General features: G+C 58.1%; 7 protein-coding genes across 7 annotated transcripts; 3 read left to right on the top strand and 4 right to left on the bottom strand.

Moving 5' to 3' along the window:
• The first annotated feature begins 161 nt into the window (after nucleotides 1-161).
• Nucleotides 162-2,722, top strand: CDEST_01206 (Putative RNA polymerase II associated factor Paf1). Its single transcript, XM_062917365.1, has 2 exons — nucleotides 162-609; nucleotides 671-2,722. Exons 1-2 carry the CDS (start codon nucleotides 339-341, stop codon nucleotides 1,807-1,809), a joined length of 1,410 nt encoding a protein of 469 aa, XP_062773416.1. The 5' UTR covers nucleotides 162-338; the 3' UTR covers nucleotides 1,810-2,722.
• A 1-nt stretch (nucleotide 2,723) lies between these two features.
• Nucleotides 2,724-5,089, bottom strand: CDEST_01205 (Putative glycosyl transferase CAP10 domain-containing protein). Its single transcript, XM_062917364.1, has 2 exons — nucleotides 2,947-5,089; nucleotides 2,724-2,882 (listed from the first exon to the last, which is right to left on the bottom strand). The coding sequence occupies exons 1-2, from the start codon at nucleotides 4,743-4,745 to the stop codon at nucleotides 2,807-2,809; spliced, it is 1,875 nt and encodes a 624-aa protein (XP_062773415.1). The 5' UTR covers nucleotides 4,746-5,089; the 3' UTR covers nucleotides 2,724-2,806.
• Nucleotides 5,090-5,323: 234 nt separating this feature from the next.
• Nucleotides 5,324-9,089, bottom strand: CDEST_01204 (uncharacterized protein; the record flags this gene model as incomplete). Its single annotated transcript, XM_062917363.1, has 4 exons — nucleotides 5,324-5,568; nucleotides 5,622-5,793; nucleotides 5,856-8,850; nucleotides 8,956-9,089. The coding sequence occupies 2 exons, from the start codon at nucleotides 9,087-9,089 to the stop codon at nucleotides 6,684-6,686; spliced, it is 2,301 nt and encodes a 766-aa protein (XP_062773414.1). The 3' UTR covers nucleotides 5,324-5,568; nucleotides 5,622-5,793; nucleotides 5,856-6,683.
• A 704-nt stretch (nucleotides 9,090-9,793) lies between these two features.
• On the top strand, nucleotides 9,794-11,956 carry CDEST_01203 (Putative equilibrative nucleoside transporter, MFS transporter superfamily). The gene is made up of 2 exons (XM_062917362.1): nucleotides 9,794-10,482; nucleotides 10,579-11,956. Exons 1-2 carry the CDS (start codon nucleotides 10,298-10,300, stop codon nucleotides 11,780-11,782), a joined length of 1,389 nt encoding a protein of 462 aa, XP_062773413.1. The 5' UTR covers nucleotides 9,794-10,297; the 3' UTR covers nucleotides 11,783-11,956.
• A 1-nt stretch (nucleotide 11,957) lies between these two features.
• Nucleotides 11,958-14,739, bottom strand: CDEST_01202 (Putative inositol-pentakisphosphate 2-kinase). The gene is made up of 3 exons (XM_062917361.1): nucleotides 13,791-14,739; nucleotides 13,042-13,729; nucleotides 11,958-12,979 (listed from the first exon to the last, which is right to left on the bottom strand). Exons 2-3 carry the CDS (start codon nucleotides 13,310-13,312, stop codon nucleotides 12,072-12,074), a joined length of 1,179 nt encoding a protein of 392 aa, XP_062773412.1. The 5' UTR covers nucleotides 13,313-13,729; nucleotides 13,791-14,739; the 3' UTR covers nucleotides 11,958-12,071.
• Nucleotides 14,740-15,616: 877 nt separating this feature from the next.
• On the bottom strand, nucleotides 15,617-15,881 carry CDEST_01201 (uncharacterized protein). The gene has a single exon (XM_062917360.1). The coding sequence runs from the start codon at nucleotides 15,866-15,868 to the stop codon at nucleotides 15,674-15,676; it is 195 nt and encodes a 64-aa protein (XP_062773411.1). The 5' UTR covers nucleotides 15,869-15,881; the 3' UTR covers nucleotides 15,617-15,673.
• A 514-nt stretch (nucleotides 15,882-16,395) lies between these two features.
• CDEST_01200 (Putative mitochondrial distribution and morphology protein) lies at nucleotides 16,396-19,868 on the top strand. The gene is made up of 2 exons (XM_062917359.1): nucleotides 16,396-17,020; nucleotides 17,562-19,868. Exons 1-2 carry the CDS (start codon nucleotides 16,754-16,756, stop codon nucleotides 18,972-18,974), a joined length of 1,680 nt encoding a protein of 559 aa, XP_062773410.1. The 5' UTR covers nucleotides 16,396-16,753; the 3' UTR covers nucleotides 18,975-19,868.
• The last annotated feature ends 1 nt before the right edge of the window (nucleotide 19,869 follows it).

The raw sequence follows: 19,869 nt of genomic DNA, 5'->3' as shown, positions 1-19,869 counted from the left end.
TCACAAGGAGTGAAGCTTTGGACAGCTCAGGGGCGGCGGTGGTGGTGGTGGTGGTGTGGTCCAGCTGGCTCCGTCCGATAAAGCTGATAAGGCCCGCCGTCCGAGCGCTGGTGCGCGCAACTGTCCCGAAGGTCAGCCTCGTGGAACTTTTTCCCCGGCCAATTGCACCTTCCCTGCCAAACGCGTGCGACCAGCCGACCGCAGCTCTCCGCCCTCAATTATCGAAGCCACCTACCTACCTACCTACCTACCTACCTCGTGCTCGTCCCGCCACAGCCTGACTGTCACGATTTTGCGGTCGCACCGCCTTAGGGACGCTCCATCCAGATATACGCACAATGTCGTCCTCGGCGCCTCGCGGCGGCGAGCGCATGATCCATCAGGATTTCATCGCTCGAATCCGTTACTCCAACGCCCTCCCGCCTCCTCCCAACCCGCCCAAGCTGCTCGACATCCCGAATACCGGCCTGGCTAGCGGCCAGTACACAACGCCCGGCTTCGCGTCGCGCCTGGCGAGAGAGCAACCGCTGAATATTGAGGTCGATGCGGAGCTCGGCATGCCCTTGGACCTCGTGGGCATGCCGGGCATCTTTGACGGAGACGAGAGCTGTAAGCGCGGCCGACCCGCGTTCTGTCATTCGACAACCAGTACTAACGCTCGTTCTCGTAGCTATCCAGGCCTCCTCGCACCCACCCCCCGTCCACCCCCACGACAGAGCCCTTCTCAGGCCGCTCTCTACCCTGGGCCGAGCCAAGAGCAACGCCGACGCATCAGTCTCCTTCCTTCGGAGAACCGAATACATCTCCTCCGTGGCCCCTAGGAAAGCGGGTGTCGCCGCGGGAGCTTTCATCAACCCCAAGATCAAGCGCGCCGAGAAGCGCCGCTCTCCCGAGCCGGACAAAGACTCGCCAGCAGCCATCAGGCGCAAGATCGAGAAGAGCTTCGAGAGCGCGGAGCGCTTCCTCAGCAACCCGAGCCGCCATCGTCACCCCAGCAAGCCCAATGTCCATCTCACTTCCTCCTACCCTCTGCTACCCGATCCTGACGCGTTCCCCGACTCGGGTGCATACGTCACCGTCAAGCTCCTCACAAACCCCGTGGCCAGCGCCAACAAGTACGATCGCCGCCTGCTCAGCGGTCTGCTGCGTCCTCTCGATAGGAGCCCCGAGGAAAACGAGGCCTTCCAAGCTGCTCTCGAGGCTCACGAGCGCGACCCCGTGCGCAACCCCAAGCCCGCCAACCTGATGGACTACAGTTTCTTCCTCCCCAAGACCCAGGCCACGGGCGACAACTTCCGCGCCAAGTTCGACCCGGAGAACCCCGACCACGACGACGACTCGCTCTACACATACCAGAGCGGGTCTAACCCCTGCTTCCAGTTCTCTCGTCTGCGTGCGTACGAGACGACCAAGGAGACGGAGCTGGACCACAACTCCAAGTACAGCGAGGAGGTCATCCTTGCCTTCAACGACGAGCCTTCGGGCGGCAAGCAGAAGGCCGCCTACTACTACCCGGTCATCCAGCGTACCACCATTCGTCCTCAGCGTGCCAAGAACATTGCGCGCACATTGACGCAAACGGACGACGAGACGCAGGTTGTCAACGAGGTCGAGGTGTCCATCACCGACCCCAAGGGTGCGCCGCGTGAGAACATGAAGCGATACAAGGAACGGCCCATAGGCTATGTAGAAGAGGTGCAGGACCCCTTCCCTCCCGTCGAGGGCGGCGGTGAAGGCGCTGCTCCCGGGACGCCCTCGGACCGGGATGCCGATGGCGATGCTGATGGAGATGAGGAGGATGAGGATTAAAAGGAGATGTGAAGCAGACGGGGGAGGGAGAGCGAGAGCCACAGAGCCATATCTCATGACATCGCGCTATTGCTGGGAAATGAAAGGGTTCATGACAGCCATCGATTAATATCCCAAATCGCTCAACGGGGTTGGTTGTTGTAACATCAGCTGTTTTGTCTCTTGTCTTTTCCTTCCGCAGACCATTCGGCGTTTGGGGTGTGAACAAAAAGGAGGCCGTAATCACCACCACCATCCATACATGCGGTTATCTTTCCTTCAGAGAGCCCGAGGCAGCTAGCTGGAAGAATCACAGATGAGCGTACCGGCTGGACAACCAGACAGTCTGAAGGCGACCATTAAGTTGCCCAGCAGCGAGCACTTCAACGCCGCCAGTGCCTTTGGTTTGAGAGTGCTTCGCATCCACGTGAAAGCGTCAAGGGGTGGAGGGGGAGGGGGGTTGATACACAATAAACTGCGGCTCCGGCCACCACTGTAGGACACACGCCGTCTTCGGGGCACAAGGGTCTCCCTCCCTCCCCAGGATATGTACGATGAGTCAGGTCATGATGTCAATTAGGTGTATATAATTTCTATGCCGCAGCAAAATAATCTTATGGGACACGGCGGCCGGATTCTCTATGCCCAGCAACCAACTCCGTCGAGTGTTCACCACCCATCATACAGATAGATTCCTTCCCCTGGTTCGCAACGGACAAAAGACGACGCGGTTGTCAACAAAACGTTCTCCTCCGGGCGTGGTATGAACAGCACGCCCCCACACTCTCTGAAGAGATTCTTAAGAGACTCTCAAGAGAACGAAACAACGCAGCCCTTCAAACTTGGGACACGGTGTATACGATAACAGAAGGGGGGGAAAAAACCAACCCCCCAGTTTCTCTTTGTGCTCCCTTTTGTTCTAAATGGTATGCCTGGAAGCCGCGCCGCAGCATTCAAAATCACAGCGGCGGTTGGATAGCCCGTCGTAAGTAGAAGTAGAGGCCGTCTTCCCCGGCGTCTACGCCGGCGGTTGCGGGGTAGCGCCGACAGAGAAGCCAATGCTGTCTCTCCTGTCATCGATGACGCGACCGTACCTGCGATGAAAACAAAGGTCAATATTACTTATATCTCCTTTCACGGCGACCAGGGTGTACTCACTCCAAGAGGAGGCGGAAGAACCAGACCTCCATGTCCTCCTTGCGGAGCACCTTATTCGCCCACTCGCGGCTGCTGATGGCCATGCGCTCCGCCTCGTTGCGGCCCAGGGCGCCGTCGCCGAAGAAACGCACGGCCTCGAGCCAGTCGTCACCCTGCAGGCTCAGGGGCACGTAGTGCGCCCAAGGGCGGAGCCACTCAAAGTGCCACTCGCGGAAGATGGCGAGCTTGAAGACGAGGGAGCGCGACTGCAAAAAGGCGTAGAAGCGGCCCGAGAAGGCGTTGCCGTCCATGTCGAGGAGATACTTGTACTTCCAGGCATCCTGCTGCTCGGCGTGACCCTGGACCTTGAAGAACTCCTTCTGGGCGTCGCAGTCGCCCGGGTCGCACTGCCCGACGTGCGAGAAGTAGACATCGATGATCTCGCGGTAGTCGCCGCGGGGCACCTCCTTCACCTCCCACTTGGGGCTCTTGTCGTCGCCGCGGTTTGTGTAGATCTTGGCCTGGTCGGCGGCGTTGATCTTTTGCACAAGGTGCTGGCGGTGCTGGCGGCGCCAGCCGCCGTTGCGCGAGAACCCGCCCGTCGTGGAGCCGCGCCAGTAGAGGCGGTCCTGCTTCTGCTCCCAGAGCATGTCCTTGGACTCGTCGTAGGCAACCTTTTTGTACCAGTACCAAGGCGAGGGGTAGAGTATGTCGTTGTAGGACGAGATCTTGGACTGCGAGAAGATGGGAAAGAGATCGTGGACGACGTTGTACGCGTTGGGACGGTCGAAGAAGCCGTACGTCTCACGGAGGGACGGCGAGAGGCAGACGTCGGACATGGCGGTGATGTTGTAGACGAAGCCGAGCTCGCTGACGCCGTACTTGCTGCGGTCGTCCGCGAGCTCGTCCTCCTCGAGGCCGCGGGAGGGGGTGTCGGGCGGGCATGACATGCGGGAGTGCGTCCAGGTAGGCTGGTGGGCGAAGACGTTGAAGCGGGTCTGCTTATACTCCACGATGATCTTGCCGTCGCTCAGGTCGCCGGCGCGCTTCGTGAAGGCGTTCTCGGGGTTCGCGGCGGCGTTCGCCTTGGGCATGTTGACGTCCTTGGCGCGGGTCACGAGACGAGCGAGGTCCTCGTGGGGCACCACGACGCGCGGCTCGTCGTGGATGTTGAAGGCGAGGTCCATGCTCGGCAGGTACTGGATGAACTTTTCAATCATGCCCGAGGTTGCGTCTCGCTGCCAGTCCTGCCCGCCCTGGATGTGGGATACCTTATGGTCTCGGATCAGGAGGCCGAGCAGATTGTTGTCGAAGCCCAGTGCCTCCCTGGCGCGCTCCCGTATCGTCGCGGGCTTCAGGCCCCAGAAGGGCGTGAGCATTTCGTTGATCATGTCGAACTCGTCGATGAGCTGCACGCCGTTGGCCTTTGCAAAGTCGAACCACTTGTCGAAGTTGGGCGGCGGCGGAATGCCGTAGCGCCTCCTATACTCCTTGACGGCATCCTCGAGCGTCTTGGACTGGCGCCTCAGCGTGTCCTGGAAGTCCTTCTCGGCACTCGTCATGAGGTGCCACATGGGATGCGAGCCGGTGCCGGAGGCGGGCTTGGGTTGTCTGTCGGGAGGCGAGCCGCCGGCGCCGCCACCGCCGCTATTGGCGGCATCGTCGCCGGGGGGCTTTTGGGGTTCCTGCGGCGGAGGGGGTTTCGCTGAGCCCGGGACGGGGGCTATCGGTCGCTGGTCAGGAGGGATTCGGAATATCGTGTATGCACATATCGTCAGGAAAGCGATGAGGCTGATCACGGTCCATTGGCGACGGCGCATGGTGATGGTGTCGCCACTGCCCCCTCGCGGCGGGCTGCGGTCGTTATCGAGGCTGTCGTCGGGTGCTTTCGAAGGTGAAGATGGCCAGTTGTGCCAGGTCACCCGTATGCGTGAAGCGAAAAAGAGGGAAAGGAGAATGGATTCAGCGCCTCATTGCAATGAGAAGCATTGGAGCCCCTGCGAAAAGGTGCAGCCCGTGGTATCGGTCGTCGATAACGCGGAAAAGTGTTGGTTGTGGTAGCCGCAACGATGGCGCATGTGCTGGTCAATGACCAAGGTAGGTAGGTAGGTGGTACCTGGGTAGGCCGAATGCCATACTTTGGGTTCAGGCCCGGACGGACGCTAACGTCTGCACCCGCACGGAAGTGCCTCTCTCTGCTTGATGCGCCCCTAAAAACCGACTGGGACAGTGGAACAGGACATGGCTGGCAGGGTATGCCTGGGTACCTAGGTACCTGCCTACAAATGGAACGCGTCGGCGCCAAGTCGCCCAGGGGGTCGTAGTAGGACACCCCTGAGGCACGGGAAACCTTTGATCTTCACTGTCTTGAAGATTGCCAGGATGCTGTGTACGCCCCGAGGATGAAGATGGCAACAATCGTTGATGTACAGACGCTTGAAGGCTACGTCATGCCCGATGCTCTCCTCCCTCCCATGTTGTTGTTACAGACTGCACCACAACCAGCAGTGATTGATTTGACAGGCGGGAGACTCTCTGCACTACTACATCGTCTCTCACTTCCATGATAATCCAGCTTGTCGGAATTGTGCCCGACGATTAGCGCGTGAGCTAGTCGAACCAATTTATCTCAACGGCTGGAATCTGATGAAATGGTTTAGCTGCTGTTTTCCAGACACTGAACACGTGGGACGCACCAGGTTCAAAATAAAGGCACATCAGACTCGGAAAGCAAGTGTCACGGCCCATGTCTGGGAGACATTCGGCCAGATCGAGACTTTTGCCAAGGGATGTTGAAGGCATCCACGGGTATCTACGTTTGCGTGAGTTTTCTCGAGTCATATTGCATTGTCTGTACTCCAGGCCCAGCTTAAGTGACACCATCAGCAGTGGCATCTTACAAGATGTACGTTGCCGAGGGGTTTTCTCACCAATCAGGTCCAACTTGTTTGAGCAACGCCATATCGACTACCTGTATTGTGTCATTTCCAAGCCTGACGTGCTTGGTTGTGGGCTGTCAGGCGGGACAGAACGAGACAGCTTTGGCAACGACCAAGCAATTCATGATAAGGGTAAGATCATGCGGCGAGTCAGTGAAAGCTCACTATTAACCACGTCTGTCACTCGGTGCAACAGATAAATCCAAACCGAAAAAACATATTGGGGGGGGGGGGATAATACAACAAGGTAGCTTCGTTCCAAAACCTTGAGTATTTATCGACGATAGCTTCGAACCCCCCAAAAGAACTCGCGCAAAACCCCCCCCCCCAAAAAAAAACCAATGCATGACATAGCTACATCGCATTGACGGCCCATCACGTGGGAGGCCTCGCTGCTACGGCCGTGACCGCCAGCGCACACGAGGCAGAGCAAACACGCCTCTGAGATATCGTAAATATGCACGACATACCTGCGTCGCAGCATCTTCCCATCACGTGGGGACGCCGGCCGCAGAACGGGCCTCGCGCGCGTGTTGCCGTTTTGGGTAAATCCAGATAAGGCTCAAGACGAATCACCCGTGGGTGCTTCACCGAATTCTTGAATGACGTGGGAAGCCGGGGGTCATCGTCCGCATATCCCCTCAAAAGGAAGACCTAGACAGGGTGTCAACGGCTCCCAGGGTTGTGACTCGAGACGAAAGGCAAACATCAACACCCGTGGTGACAAAATGGCGCCAACCCTCGGGGAGCATGTGGTTTTCATGCAACGTCGGTCGAGGTTGCCAACCAAGGAGCCACAGACCAGCGAGTTTGGTCTCATCACCTGTACATCACATTCGGCTTTACCCTCATCCCCTCCGGAACCCTCTCCGTCCCCTCCATCGGCCGCAGCAGCACGTCCGCCCCGCTCGCGACAATGCAATACCTCTCCCTCAAAGCATTCGTGTCCTCCAGGATGCTTGTCGGCATCTTCTCGTCTCCCGGCGGCGGACTCCGCATCGCCAGCGCCAGCAGCTCCGGCGTCGACTCCCAGCTCTTGCTCGTGACGCCCACGGCAAGACTCCACGCGATGAACGCCACCGCGACGAAGCAGTACGCGAACAGCCCCATCATTGAGTACCACACCGTGCTGTCGCTGGCCGAGTACGCGAACCCCTTCATCTCGGCGCGGAAGTGCAGCGCCTGCGATGTGGCCCGCCGGGCTTCGGTCACGTCAAAGACCGTCCCGGACTCGGGGAAGCCGAACTGGGTCTTGCGCGGGAAGAAGTTGCGCCACCAGGCGCCGTCGGCGTCTTTGAGCGTGACAATGGGGGATGCGGCGGGCGCGGTGCGCGCCATGCCGTTGGTGAGCATGGCGTTGATGACCGTCTCGACGTGGCCGATGGTCCAGTCGAGGCCCAGTTCCGAGTTGACGAGCCCTGAGGAGGCGGCGAGGCGTTGGAAAACGGTGGTGCCCTCGTTATCGACGCGCGGGTTCGTCAGGTTGGCGTACGAGGTGTGGATCGTTACCTTTTTCCCCGGCTTCCATGTCACCGGGAAGGGCCAGTCGTCTGTCCAGACGTGGTTGTCGATGTTGATCCCGGTGTTCATCCCGACCCACTCGGCGTTGGTCAAGCATCCATACAGCGCCATGCTTCCCCCCTTGCGTGGGAGCGAGACCACGGTGCCGACGGAGACGTTGGCAGACAGGCGCTCCTGAGGCTCGATGTCAAAGAAGAACAACCGGGGCTCCGTGGTGTTTGGGTTTGACCAAATCGCTTCCGTGGCCGAGTTTTGCAAGGCCATGTCCTCGGTGTTGTTTGCAAAAGAGGCCTCGGTGCGCACTTCCGGGAAATTGACAGGCTTGTTATCATTGTTGTTACCGCTGGGCATTGTACTGTTGGCGGCGACAACGGTAACTCGGCATCGGGTTTCCATCGAGGGCAGCTCCTGGAAGGTCGAGTACCGGTAGTCCGATCCTCGATAATGCTTGTTTTCCTTCGCCATCATAGTGAGAGCGTCCTGCCACAGCATTGTCGTCGCAGCCAAGGCCGCGCCCGTCATGCGATGCGGCAGGGTCATCCGTGACACCTTCCAACCGCTTGTTTCCTCGGGCTCCCGGACGGACAGCGAAATCTGCAGGATCGATTCCGGGGTGGCAAGCGGGAAAAGTGCCGGTATGCGGATCCAGGACCCTTTGGTGACGTTGAGGACGGCATGGTCCGGTAGGTAGCTCACCAAATGTGTCAGCGAGTCCCAGCCGGCAGAAGGGCAGTCGACGTTGCCGGCGACCTCGCACACGTCGCCCTTGACGGTGTCGGCGGCAGTCAGCGTCTTGGGATAAATAGATCTGCCGGCTTTGTCGATATAAACCCAGGAGCCTCCCATCATCCACCAGTCGTTGAGAGGGGTGAGAACCGTGGCTGTGGCGGGTGCGACAACGACCGCTAGCAGGCAGCACAAGGTCAGGAACGAAACGAAAAACACCTTCTTCCAGATGGTCGAGAAACGGCCCCTGAGCATCGCAGTCATCTCGTCCGACCACAGAAACTCGGGCGAGCTAAAGCTGTTCCCCGCGAAGAAGGCTGCCAGCGGTGCACCCTGGCCCAGGGTCACCTCCCGCCGGACAAAGGTGAAAATCATTGTCGTGAGTGACCCGACGATCATGATCTCGAGGAACTTGGCGGCGAACTGGATGAGGAGGTTCGCCTGCCTGTCCCAGCCCCTATTTGGCGTGAGATCTGCGCCGATCCAGTACTCGCGAAAGATGAGATGGCTCATAAAGGCAGTCGCAACGATGGGCGGGACGTGGACCAGTATGGCGAGGAGGGTCATCGGTCGGCTTTTGAAGATGACAACCTTGGTCTGGTTGCGAATAGAGTGGCGGACATTGTAGAAGAGGCGATACAGAGAGTGGAAGCTCCATGCTTTGAGCATGTTTTGAACGAACGCCCTGAAGCTGAACTTGCCTCCATGGACTTCGTAAGGTGTGTGTTGATCGTCATTGCTGGTCCCGAGTTAGTACGGCACGTCCACATTCACTCACAAAAGTAGCAGCCAGGTCTGCAACGACTCTGCGAGGGGGTGAGGGGAGAGGAAAATCTCAACTCACCTCTCTGAATCTATGCCATCTTTCAAAGTATTTTGGTCATGGAAGCCCCGTTTTCCAGGCGGGCTCCCATGCTGTGGTTGAAGCAAGGGGACGAGGGGCTCGCCCCTCTCGCCAGTTAGTTGAACTTGAGGCATAGCGAACTAACTGCCTTCAAGGTGACGTGACCGTCGCAATCGAAGAAAAAAAAATGAGCAAACGCATTTTGGAACGTGACAGTATGCCGGAGTCTCTCATGGCTTTAACATCGCCTTTCTTTGCCTCAGCCGTGTCAGTCCCCGACAAGGAGGAACTTTGGATACCCCGGGGCAAGGGTGTGATGCAGGGCGCCGGCCCAGGCACCGAGATAAAGTCGATTATACCGGCTTCGTGTCAGCGCTTAAGGCGGCGCCGGGACACCGGATTGGCTGCATACTCGTCAACAGCCGTCGCACACCCGGTTTTTGAAGCTGTCATGTCGCGGTGCTCATGCGTGTTAGACTTGTTGGATCCTTCCACTGCATGTTTCTCAGCTCCCCCTTAGGTAACAAAGCCACCAAGGCTGGGGGGGGGGATGCTCGTGTTCGAATCTCCGCCCCGCGAATCGGAACCGATTGATCGTTAGATTCATGACGCCACATTGGTCACGGCTGGTTGAACGTTGAAGCAGCACTTGGGGGTTGAACGGGGTCCGACGTTACCGTTGCCAGCCCAGGAACAAGCTTGATTGAGCTTCCACCGCAGATAGAAGCGCAGGGGCCCCCCGTTCCCCCAGCGTATCTCGCTGACATAATCAACGCACTTGAGTCCCCCCCACGCCCCGCGCCGTCCGCCCCAAACTCGCCCCATCCAGATCTCTCTACAGCAGATGCGCGGCGCGTGGTCATCGATTGTCACCACATCTGAGTGGACGACGGCAATCTGGTGAACACCGCACATGATTGCTTGTCTCTCCGTTTCGATTACCCAACCCCCCAAAAGGCACCTACTTCACGTCGTACACGTGCACCCTCGTGATATCGATTCTCTTTGAAGCGGCGGAGACTTTCCCTATCCTTGCCGTTTTTGATTTGACTGGTCTCGCGGAGCCGGCGCATTGCGGGAGCAGTGAATGACGGAGATTCCGACAAGGGCTACCGGCGACGACGCAACGAGCACCCCGACCTTCAGGCGGCTGGCGGGGAGGACTGATTCCCTTTGACAAACACAAATCAACGCCTCACTGCTTTAACGAGCCTCGAGACGATCGGCTGCGAACATCGTTACCGGTCCACCCGCATCCCCCCCCCAAGAACTGCACGACGGCCGTCCGCTCTCTCTTCAGCTCGACTTTGCCAACTCCCTCCACCCTCGCCGACGGCCCGAGATGGAGCGCATCAGGGAACTGCTAGGGAAGCACCGCAAGCCGGATCGCCAGGAGTATGAGCCGCTGGCCGAAGAGGGCCGCGAGCTCGAGGGCTCCACGTTGACGGAAGACCTTGAGGAGGTGCCCTTCTCCTGGACCGAGTACATCATGTTTGCGTGGTTGGGCATGGCGATGCTGTGGGCATGGTACGCGAACACTTCTCACTCTCCCCCCCCCCCCGCCCTTCCTCTCCAGATTCCTTCGTATACGCACCAGCGACTGACAAGCCCGCCGTTCTGCAGGAACATGTTCCTCGCGGCCGCGCCCTACTTCCAAGTCCGCTTCCAGTCCGACGCCTGGATCTCGCAAAACTTCCAGTCCGCCATCCTCACCGTCTCGACGCTGACCAACCTCACGGCCATGCTGGTCCTCACAAACATCCAGTACGCCGCCTCGTACCCCTTCCGCATCAACCTCGCCCTGCTCCTCAACTGCGTCATCTTCTCCCTCCTGACGGCCTCCACCTCGCTCGCCCTCGACGCCTCCCCGGCCGCCTACCTGGCATTCATCCTCGTCATGGTCGCCTCGAGCTCCTGGGCCACCGGCCTCATCCAGAACGGCGCCTTCGCCTTCGCCGCCTCCTTCGGCCGCCCGGAGTACATGCAGGCCCTCATGGCCGGCCAGGGCGTCGCCGGCGTGCTGCCCCCGATCGCCCAGGTCATCACCGTCCTCGCCGTCCCGGAGAAGGATGGCGCCGCCGCCGACACGGGCGGCGACGCCAGAACCCTGAGCTCCTCGGCCTTTGTCTATTTCCTCGCCGCCGTAGCCGTCTCCGTCTCGGCCCTCGCCGCCTTCATCCCGCTCGTCCGCCGCCACAACCACATCGTCGAGTCCCGCATGGTCGACCACATGGCCGAGTCGCTGACTTCGGTCCAGGAGGCGGAGCGCGCCGCCCGCAAGGTCGTCTCCCCGCTCCGCCTCCTCAAGAAGCTGCACTGGCTCGCCGGCGCCATCTTCATGTGCTTCGCCGTCGCCATGTTCTTCCCCGTCTTCACCGGCAAGATCCTCTCGGTGCGCTACCCGGGCGACGAGAAGTCCCCCACCGGCTCTCTCTTCCGCCCGGCCGCCTTCATCCCGCTCGCCTTCTTCGCCTGGAACCTCGGCGACCTCTCCGGCCGCATGGCCACCATCCTGCCCTTCTCCCTGCGCCACCGGCCCGCCGCCCTCTTCGCCGTGAGCCTCGTGCGCATGGGCTTCCTGCCGATGTATCTGCTCTGCAACATTGGCGGCCGGGGCGCCGTCGTCAGCAGCGACTTCTTCTACCTTGTCATCGTCCAGTTCCTCTTCGGACTGACCAACGGCTGGCTGGGCTCGAGCTGCATGATGGCCGCCGGCGAGTGGGTCGAGGAGGGCGAGCGTGAGGCGACGGGCGGCTTCATGGGCCTGTGCCTCGTGGCCGGGTTGACGACGGGCAGTCTTTTGAGCTTCACGGCCGGCGGCATTTAGTTGGCTTCACTGCATGGGTACGGCGTTATGAGTGTGTGTGTGTGTGTGTGTATTTGTTTGTGTGCGCATGATGGACAAACAGCTTGCATACGCTGCCTGGGCTTACTCCGAGCGGAGTTTTGGGATATGGAACATGGGAATCAACCATGATGATCTGGTCATGATAGGTAGCTAAAAAAAACACGCTACTTTATATTGTAACGTCTGAATACTCGCTGTAAATCGATATTGCGCTTGAATACACGATAATGATACACTTTTGTACACATTTGCCCGCTGTCCCTCCCGCTCATCTCTGGAGGGCGCAGTTCTTCATTTTCCCGCGACCCATATACCACCCCTCGTCGATCAAGGCCCGTTCCTTATCCTGCCACTCGGTCAACTTCCAGGCGGCGTTCTTCTTGTCAAGGTCGGCGAGTTTCGCCTCGAAGGACTCCGTCACAACAGTCTCCTGGCCGTTGACCTTCCGGATCCTGTACCGCATGTAGAGGGAGCAGTCGCGCAGCGTCATGGCTGTGCTGAACTCTTCGTCATCTTTGCGCGCGAGCAGAGGACCGCGGGTATCCTTGGTTATCTGATGTGCTTTCAAAAGCTCGAGGACGGTGGTTTTCTTCAGCAACTCGTAGAGCGCAGAGGCGTGCTTGTTGTCTTCGAAGCTGCTGTTCTGGAATAAGCGTGCGATGGCCTTTTGCCGCACGACCTCTCCGCCATCGGGTGCCACTCGCTCGGGATCCAGCCACAGCGGGCATGGGTATTCCCGGGGGTCCATGTTCCGGTCTTTGTTGCTGGCGAACTTCCTGGCCGCGAGGGCGCAACATCTGCACGTGTTGGCGTCTTTCGGGGCCGATGGCGACTGAGCCAGCCACTTGGGCTTGAACTCGACGACGCGCTCGTCTTCGCTTCTTGCACGCATGCTTTCCACCATGAGGAGCAAGTCCCAGCCGGCAATCTCGTCTCCCCGAAACTTGGATGGCCGCGATTGCGCCCCCGGTGGTGCCTTGTCCAGGGCGTCCAGTACTTTGTGTAAGTGCCAGACGGCGTCCGAGTGAATCCGTGCGCACGTCACCTCGGCCAACATGTCGGCACGGTAGCTGAACAGGGGGGCAATCTTTTCCCAAAAGAACCTGTACTGCTCCCCTGGATGGTAGAACGGCTTGGAGGGGTCCTTGTCCTTTTTTGGCACTCTCAGCAAGAATTCTAAGGCGGGCGATGTTAGCGATGCTGGGCTTTGGGTCCCAGGGCAGGATTCCTTTACTTACTGGTCAACAGGTCGGACTCGGTTCTGTCGGCTTCGTGCTGCCGTTCGTACTTTGTGTAGAGAAATGCAACGAATAAGACGTTGGCAGCACCTTCACCGACGTACACGGCGTGTGTCCAGGGCCTAACGTGGACTTTGTCGGTCACCATTACCTGGATGGAGAAGACCTTGCCCGAGGGGCTGTGCAGTGCCGGTACATCTTTGGACGTTGGCGGTTCTGTCGAGGACATGCGGGCAGTCAGGTTAGTGGGTATGATCATGAGTTTGGCCATGTCGAGGAGCGAGCAGTGATTCTTGCCCCAAAATGCGACGGCGACGGTGACGGCGACGAATATACTGTGCCGGTCGAAGGCTCCTGTCCAGAACTAGGTATGTTTGGTTGGGCAAGTGCACGTTGGATGCCTCAAGGGGCAGCGTGTTTGGGTCGAACGAGACAGACAAGGCAACCGTTGGGGCTTTACGAGGCGGCCGTAGTGATGGATGGTTTCGCCAAGGTAGAAGAAATGCCCATGGTGAGTAGCAGGGTTGAAGTGCGGCAGACGGGACGTGGTTTGGGTGCTGTCTCGGCTGAAGGAAGACGGCCAACTCGAATCGAAAGGAGAGCAGGGAACGATCTCTCGCACGCGCACTTTCCCTTCCAAGGGCAATGATGATGTCTCAAAGGCAACTTCTCTTGCCTCTGTTCACCTCTAGATTTGCCGGATTAGGATCCGGAATGCTGCTGCGGAGTCACCAAGGCAAGACACTGACAGATGAACGGGTCGCGCCTCACGGCTCACAGAACGTAGTGGTGAAGAGTGGGCAGTCAAGGTGACTCGTGGTTCCCCACTTGCATACGGCGACTGTCGACAATGTCGAGCGCTTCGTGTCGGAAGCGCGTGGTTTCCTTGGATGCGTATGTAGAGACGTTGAGCGCTGGCAACGAGTCTCCATTTGGGATGTGCGTTGCTGTGTTTACCACGGTGGCGTGTCCTCTACTCTGCTCGCACTTTTGTTTTCGGATCTTTGTTGTTCTTTCAGAAGTCAGCGGTATCCCGGGATGACGACAGACTTTCCCCTTCGGGTGTGGAGCCGAAAAGTTGGCTGATTCCGGCGTTGGCGGGCTGGGTGAGCTGAGGGATGGCTCTTCCAGAGACACCATTGGTACGTTGATAAGGGGAAAAATTGTCACGGTGGCGGACAGGCAAGGTCCTTGATTCGGCAACGAGACGTTTCTGTCGTGCATTTTTGTCATGGTGGTGGTTTGGACTAGGTGTTGCGATTGTGCATGCCGTTGGACAAGATGAGGAGGAGGCTGCGGCAACGCCTCGAGGTACCCGTGCAAGCCGTGCAACTGTGTTACCATGGTTTACCCCGGAATCTATCTCGCGAAGGATCGCGTTTCTCTTCCAGTATGTGGTTGCAACTTGCAACTTGCAACCACCAGGGATCTCCAGAGGGCACCGACGTCCATGAAGAATTCCAGCCGATGATTTGTTGCGGCACGCGTCCAACTCCACATGCTTGACGTGAGGGCGCGTGCAATGCAAAGGACGGAATGACAGAAAGAGAAAAAGAGGGCGGGTTTGGGATTGCTGCACTGGCGGCGATGCGCGATGCTTCGGCCGGGCTGAGGCGGAGGAGAGCCGAGAAGTGGTCTGGGCTTGCTCGTGTCTGGAGCGGATTGCGTAGTTTTTTCCCAGACGGCGTCGCCCGTTGGCTCCCTTCCCCCCCCCCCCCCCATTACGCGGAGCATTGTGGGGACAGAACTCCAGGAACAGGAGGGATAGACCATGGATCGTGGAGAAGAGGAGGAGAAGAGGGCTTTGGACGGGCCACCTTAACGACATTTCTGACAGTCGGTATCATAGTTTCATGGCGCCGGATCAGGGACTGGCCAGGCCGGGAAAGCGGACGTGCTGCTGGACCCGAGAGCCTCTATCGAGCGTCGTGATTTGACAGCCTTCGCTTCCCTGCCCTGCAATGATGTTATTCCATGGACCGAGATGCATCACAGTGGATGGTGGGTGAGATGACGGTCTGTTTGGTTCGCATCGCATGACATTACCAAATGCAGTGTCCATGCAGATGCGTCCGCCCAAGAGGGACGGAAACGGCAGTGGCCATTCCCTGATATTCCGTCAACTCTCGACACTGCTGGCCATCGCCTTGTGCTTCTCACTCGAGGTGCCCTCATGTCGGACCACATGTCTGTCGACGTCGTCCCATCTCATTGTGGCTGACAGGCCATCCCTCGTGATCGCCCGCCCCCAACGACGGCCACCAACGATCCGACACGATGCGATGCAATGGCGCCCGAAGGAGCGGGATTTCTACACCAAGAGGGCCCGGAGGAGTGGGAACGAATAGCCCTGATCTATCATTGAAGAGTCTTCACAACCCCCGATGCAACTCCCCGGATGGTTCGCGCGCTTGTGGAAACGAGAGATACGCCAACTCTAAATCAAATCGCCCGCCGTCTTTTCTCACCCGGCTCGTGAGATGTGGCAGGCGCATCTAACCTCTTGACTCATCGTCGCCCGCCTGCGCGAGGGTGACACTGGTGATCTGTGATACCTCGGGGCTTCAGATGGCAGATGGTACCTTGGCCCAAGTGGGCAGTCATCGATGGGAGACCTCTCGGGTGACTCGCATTAACCGCTAATCTGCCACCGTCTGGTCTGGTTTTGGTTCACCTGCAACCTCACAAGCAAAAGCCTACCACGGATTGGGCGAACCAGTGCGCTAATTGCTTCGGTTGCATAAGGTAGCAGCTCATTAACGGTTTGGCGCCGGACCGAGAGGGGCTGCTTGCTGTCTTGGATGTTTGTGAGTGTCGTGGGTGACATTTGACGGGATTGTATCCTCTGTAGAGAAACCGAGAGAAAAAGCAGGGCAAGGTCGCAGCCACTTCTGACAGAGTGAGTGGGTGGGGCCTCCCCTTCCGGTCCCTCCCTTGCCAACCCTCCCTACCTAGGTACCTACCCACCTAGATACCCAAGGCACCTAGGTATCTGGGCAGAGGGCCGTGGCTTAAGGGGGCGCCGTCACGCAGGCCGTTGGAGCGGTCGTGTGTGCCGCCCATTCACCCACTGGGACACGCTCGCTCGCTCCACTCCATCACCCACCCTGCACGCGACACTCGCAGGAGCCGACCCCGGTAAGGAGTCGCCCAAAGTCGCAGAACCCTGCCACCAGTTAGAAAGCAGAGGAAAAAGTATCACAAATTTTTGCAGGTGCAAGAAAAATTTCCCGCTAAGGCCGCACCACACCACCCTGCCTCCGAGTATTCCCTCTGCTTTCCCGAAGGGCCAAAGCCTCGGGGGGAGATACATAGCAGCAGCACCACCCGACCAGCGTCATTCACCCGAGCACGCACACACTGTTCCAGCACTACCGTCCACCACACAACACGGCTTGCATCGACTATCAGTCAGACAACTCCTCCAACGTCTCCCTCCCGCATCTCCCCCAGACTTCCTACCTACCTACCTACCTATCTACAGCTCCTTCCCCAGACTCTTCTCATCTACCGAATTGCATCTGCTCCTCAACGAGTCCGTCGTGCTACCTCGCCTTGCCACCGAAACCGACATCTCCGCCGACCTTCCGTCATCGATTGCATCACGAACACAGCACCACCCCCGATCGAACCTCTCCCTTCCGTCGCCCCGGCCCTTTGGTCTACACCACCTCACCCTTCGATGGTTGGCCGCAGTTAAAGCCATTTCAACATGGCCTTCAACTTCAACTGGTCGCCGCTGACGGCCGACGCCGAGTTCTACCAGCGCGCCCGGGAGATGCTTACTACCGCCTTGAACAAGTCGCCGAAGCCCCCGATCATCGTCGATGACATCCTCGTTACCGAGTTCAACTTGGGCTCCGTGCCCCCGGAGCTGGAGATACTGGAGATTGGCGACATCGCCGAAGACCGATTTCGTGGCATATTCAAGATGTGCTACTCCGGTGACGCCTTCTTGACGCTGAAAACCAGAGTTCAGGTAATGCCCGATGGTTTTTTTTTTTTTTTTTACCTTATCCTTCTTTTCCTCCCCCGTCAACCTTCCCGTGGGACCCCTGCACGCCGGCTTCCCGACGTAAGGCTCAACTTCGCGGCCGCAATGAGCTCACCACCATGCGCACCACGATACCACGGACGAATTCGCAGTCGCTCGCGTTCCAGCGCGCGACTGTGTTCCGTCAAAAAGACGTTCCGCGTCGTCATTCAACTCCATGCCAATGCCTGGAATGACGGAGTCCCCCCTCTATCTCAAAGCCGAGACAGTATCAAGCGATGCTTTCGTCACAGGTTCATCGTCCTTGCACAAATCCCACTTCATTTCCACCTCTGGTGTTTTCCACACATTTTACCCCAAACATCCCGGTGTTTGTTTTTCCCTCAGCAAACATTTTCCTCCTTCCCGCGCCGCCTCTGCATTGAAGCTGAAATTGCCTGGCCGGGATCCGCGTCCCGGATTACAACGTCTCGGCCCCCGCGACAATGGTTGTGCGTCATAACAGTGCTAATATATCAACAAACAGGCAAATCCACTAAACACCTACCTGTCTTCCAAGCCGGGGTTTACATCGCCGCAACCATTGGCGGCGGCGTCGGGTCTCACCATTCCGCTGTCAATAACCCTTTCTGAGATCAAGCTTTCAGCCTTCATCATCCTAGTCTTCTCCAGGCAAAAGGGCCTGACCCTGGTCTTCCGCAATGACCCGCTCGAGTCGCTCAAGGTCTCCTCGACCTTTGATTCGATCCAGTTCGTGCGCGATTATCTCCAGCGCACTATCGAGGCCCAGTTGAGAAATTTGATGATGGATGAGCTCCCCGCCATCATCCACCGCCTGTCTCTGCGCTTGTGGTGCCCCGACGCGCTGCCAAAAGAGGAGGAAGCGCCCGAGGAGGGCACAGAGGAAACCGAGGTCGATCCCTTGGCGAGCCCCCCCTTGGATCCCGTCGATGCCAACGGTAATCTCCTCGACGCCAACGAAGTCTCGTCGTTGTCGCTTGAAGGGGGCCCCGAGGTTCAGTCACTCTTCTCTCAAAAGAACTTGCTGAGGCTGGCCGCTCTGAACGATTCTCATCGAACGTTCTCCCTCTTCACGCCAGGCATCCGCGATGTTGTGTTCCGCGCTTGGACCGGACCTGCAGTGTCCGAACCAACCAGCACACCGCCGACGGCAACGCCTAGCTTGTCCAAGACCAACTCCTTCCACGGAACTTCTACCACGTATACCTTCTCCGATACTGGCAGTGCTGCTCACGGCCACCTCCCATCTCGACCTTCGATGGTGAGCCTCAACTCGGCCACCACCGGATTGTCTCTGGGTGCCGGCATGAGGTCGAAGTCATATGCTGGACGGAAGAAGAAGACTAGAGTTGTCAACCTTCGCCGGTCCAAAAGCGAGATTGGCGAGACTCCCGAGGGCAGCGAGACCTACTCCGAGATGGCATCCGACTCTGCTTCAGTGGCCGGTCCCTCTACCGAACCCCTCATGTCCAGCTCTATTGCCGAGGACCCCGAGGAGGAAGAGGCCCTCGCCAACCTGGCAGAGTCGACCCCTAGCAAGGTCCGATTCAGCCCCTTGGAGAGGACGCACTTCCCCTCCAGGCCTCCCTTGCAACCGGAATTCTATTCCGCGCCCAAGGATGTCCCTAGCGTGCCCATCCAACCGGACAACACCCGGGAAACTGAGGTCGCTGTTCAGCCTCAGTCTCAACCCCGTACGACTGAGAAGCTTGGAGCTTTCCCTAGTGGAAAGACCAACGCCGAGAAGCCACGCCAAGGTGTGCCTTCTGAGGCCTCCTCGTCTGTTTATGAACAGGCTTGGATCATGAAGATGGCCGGTGAGATTGCCCGTCGTGTCTACGACGAGAAGAGTCGTCACCCGACCCTCTGGGACGAGCGGGAAGACGTCCCGCCTCCGGCCTACGAGGCATCGACGTAAACTGTCTGCTTTTGTGGGCAGATGGTTTTGTGTACAAACTATACGAAACCCACCAACAGATCCATTTTTCTGGATTATACATCTCCTTTCCGTCTGTTCCATCACTTCCTCCTCGCATGGCGTTACGGGGGGAACCTCATCAACCTTTGATTTTGTTGGCGGCAACGAGTTGGTCATCGAGGCCGAACTCTTGTGTACCCTTTTGCTGTTAGTGTTAATGTGTATATACCGCATGGCGTTGGAAGGGAATCCCAAAGGGGGGTTAGGCGGGTGAGGGGTCATGGGTATCATAAAAAGAATGGGATCGAATCGGAGAACCACGGCCTCGTCTCCGAACATTTTGGATTCTTCGAGTAGGGATCGCAAGGAATGGCAAGCCTCCCAACCAGCTAGTCATGCGACTGATGATTTGGAGGGAAACGGCCTCACCCACATCCAGGACGGACGGCCGTTTTTACCACTCGCAAAAAGTTATCAGCGCTATTTTTTCTCCAAAGGGGCCGCCTGTGAGGCGCGTCCCTTACACCACCAAACCACTTGTTTCCTTTGTCCTTTACTTTTTTTTTTTTTTTTGGACTCGTTCACTGCGAATCATCCCCGCCGAAACGAGATCCTTGACGGTACTTCGGATGGGTAGAGCTGGTGTGTACAACACAAAGGAAAGGGAGAGAAAGTCATCATTGATTTATCATCAGACGTGTTTCTAGAAGAGGAGGAAGACCGGTGATGGAAGAGGGAACTGTCAAGGATACCATCAGTGCGTATCTTTTCGACTTTTTTTCTTTTCCTTTTTTTGTTTTTGTTGCGCATTAGGCCTGGCTCAAGACTAGAGTTCCATGGCCATATAACACATGTCAATAAGGCATGTTGGAAGAATCAAACACTCCCATCTTCT

The sequence above is a fragment of the Colletotrichum destructivum genome, chromosome 1, assembly GCF_034447905.1.
Source record: "Colletotrichum destructivum chromosome 1, complete sequence".
Classification (NCBI taxonomy): domain Eukaryota; kingdom Fungi; phylum Ascomycota; class Sordariomycetes; order Glomerellales; family Glomerellaceae; genus Colletotrichum; species Colletotrichum destructivum.
This window is presented reverse-complemented; position numbering and strand designations above follow the sequence as displayed.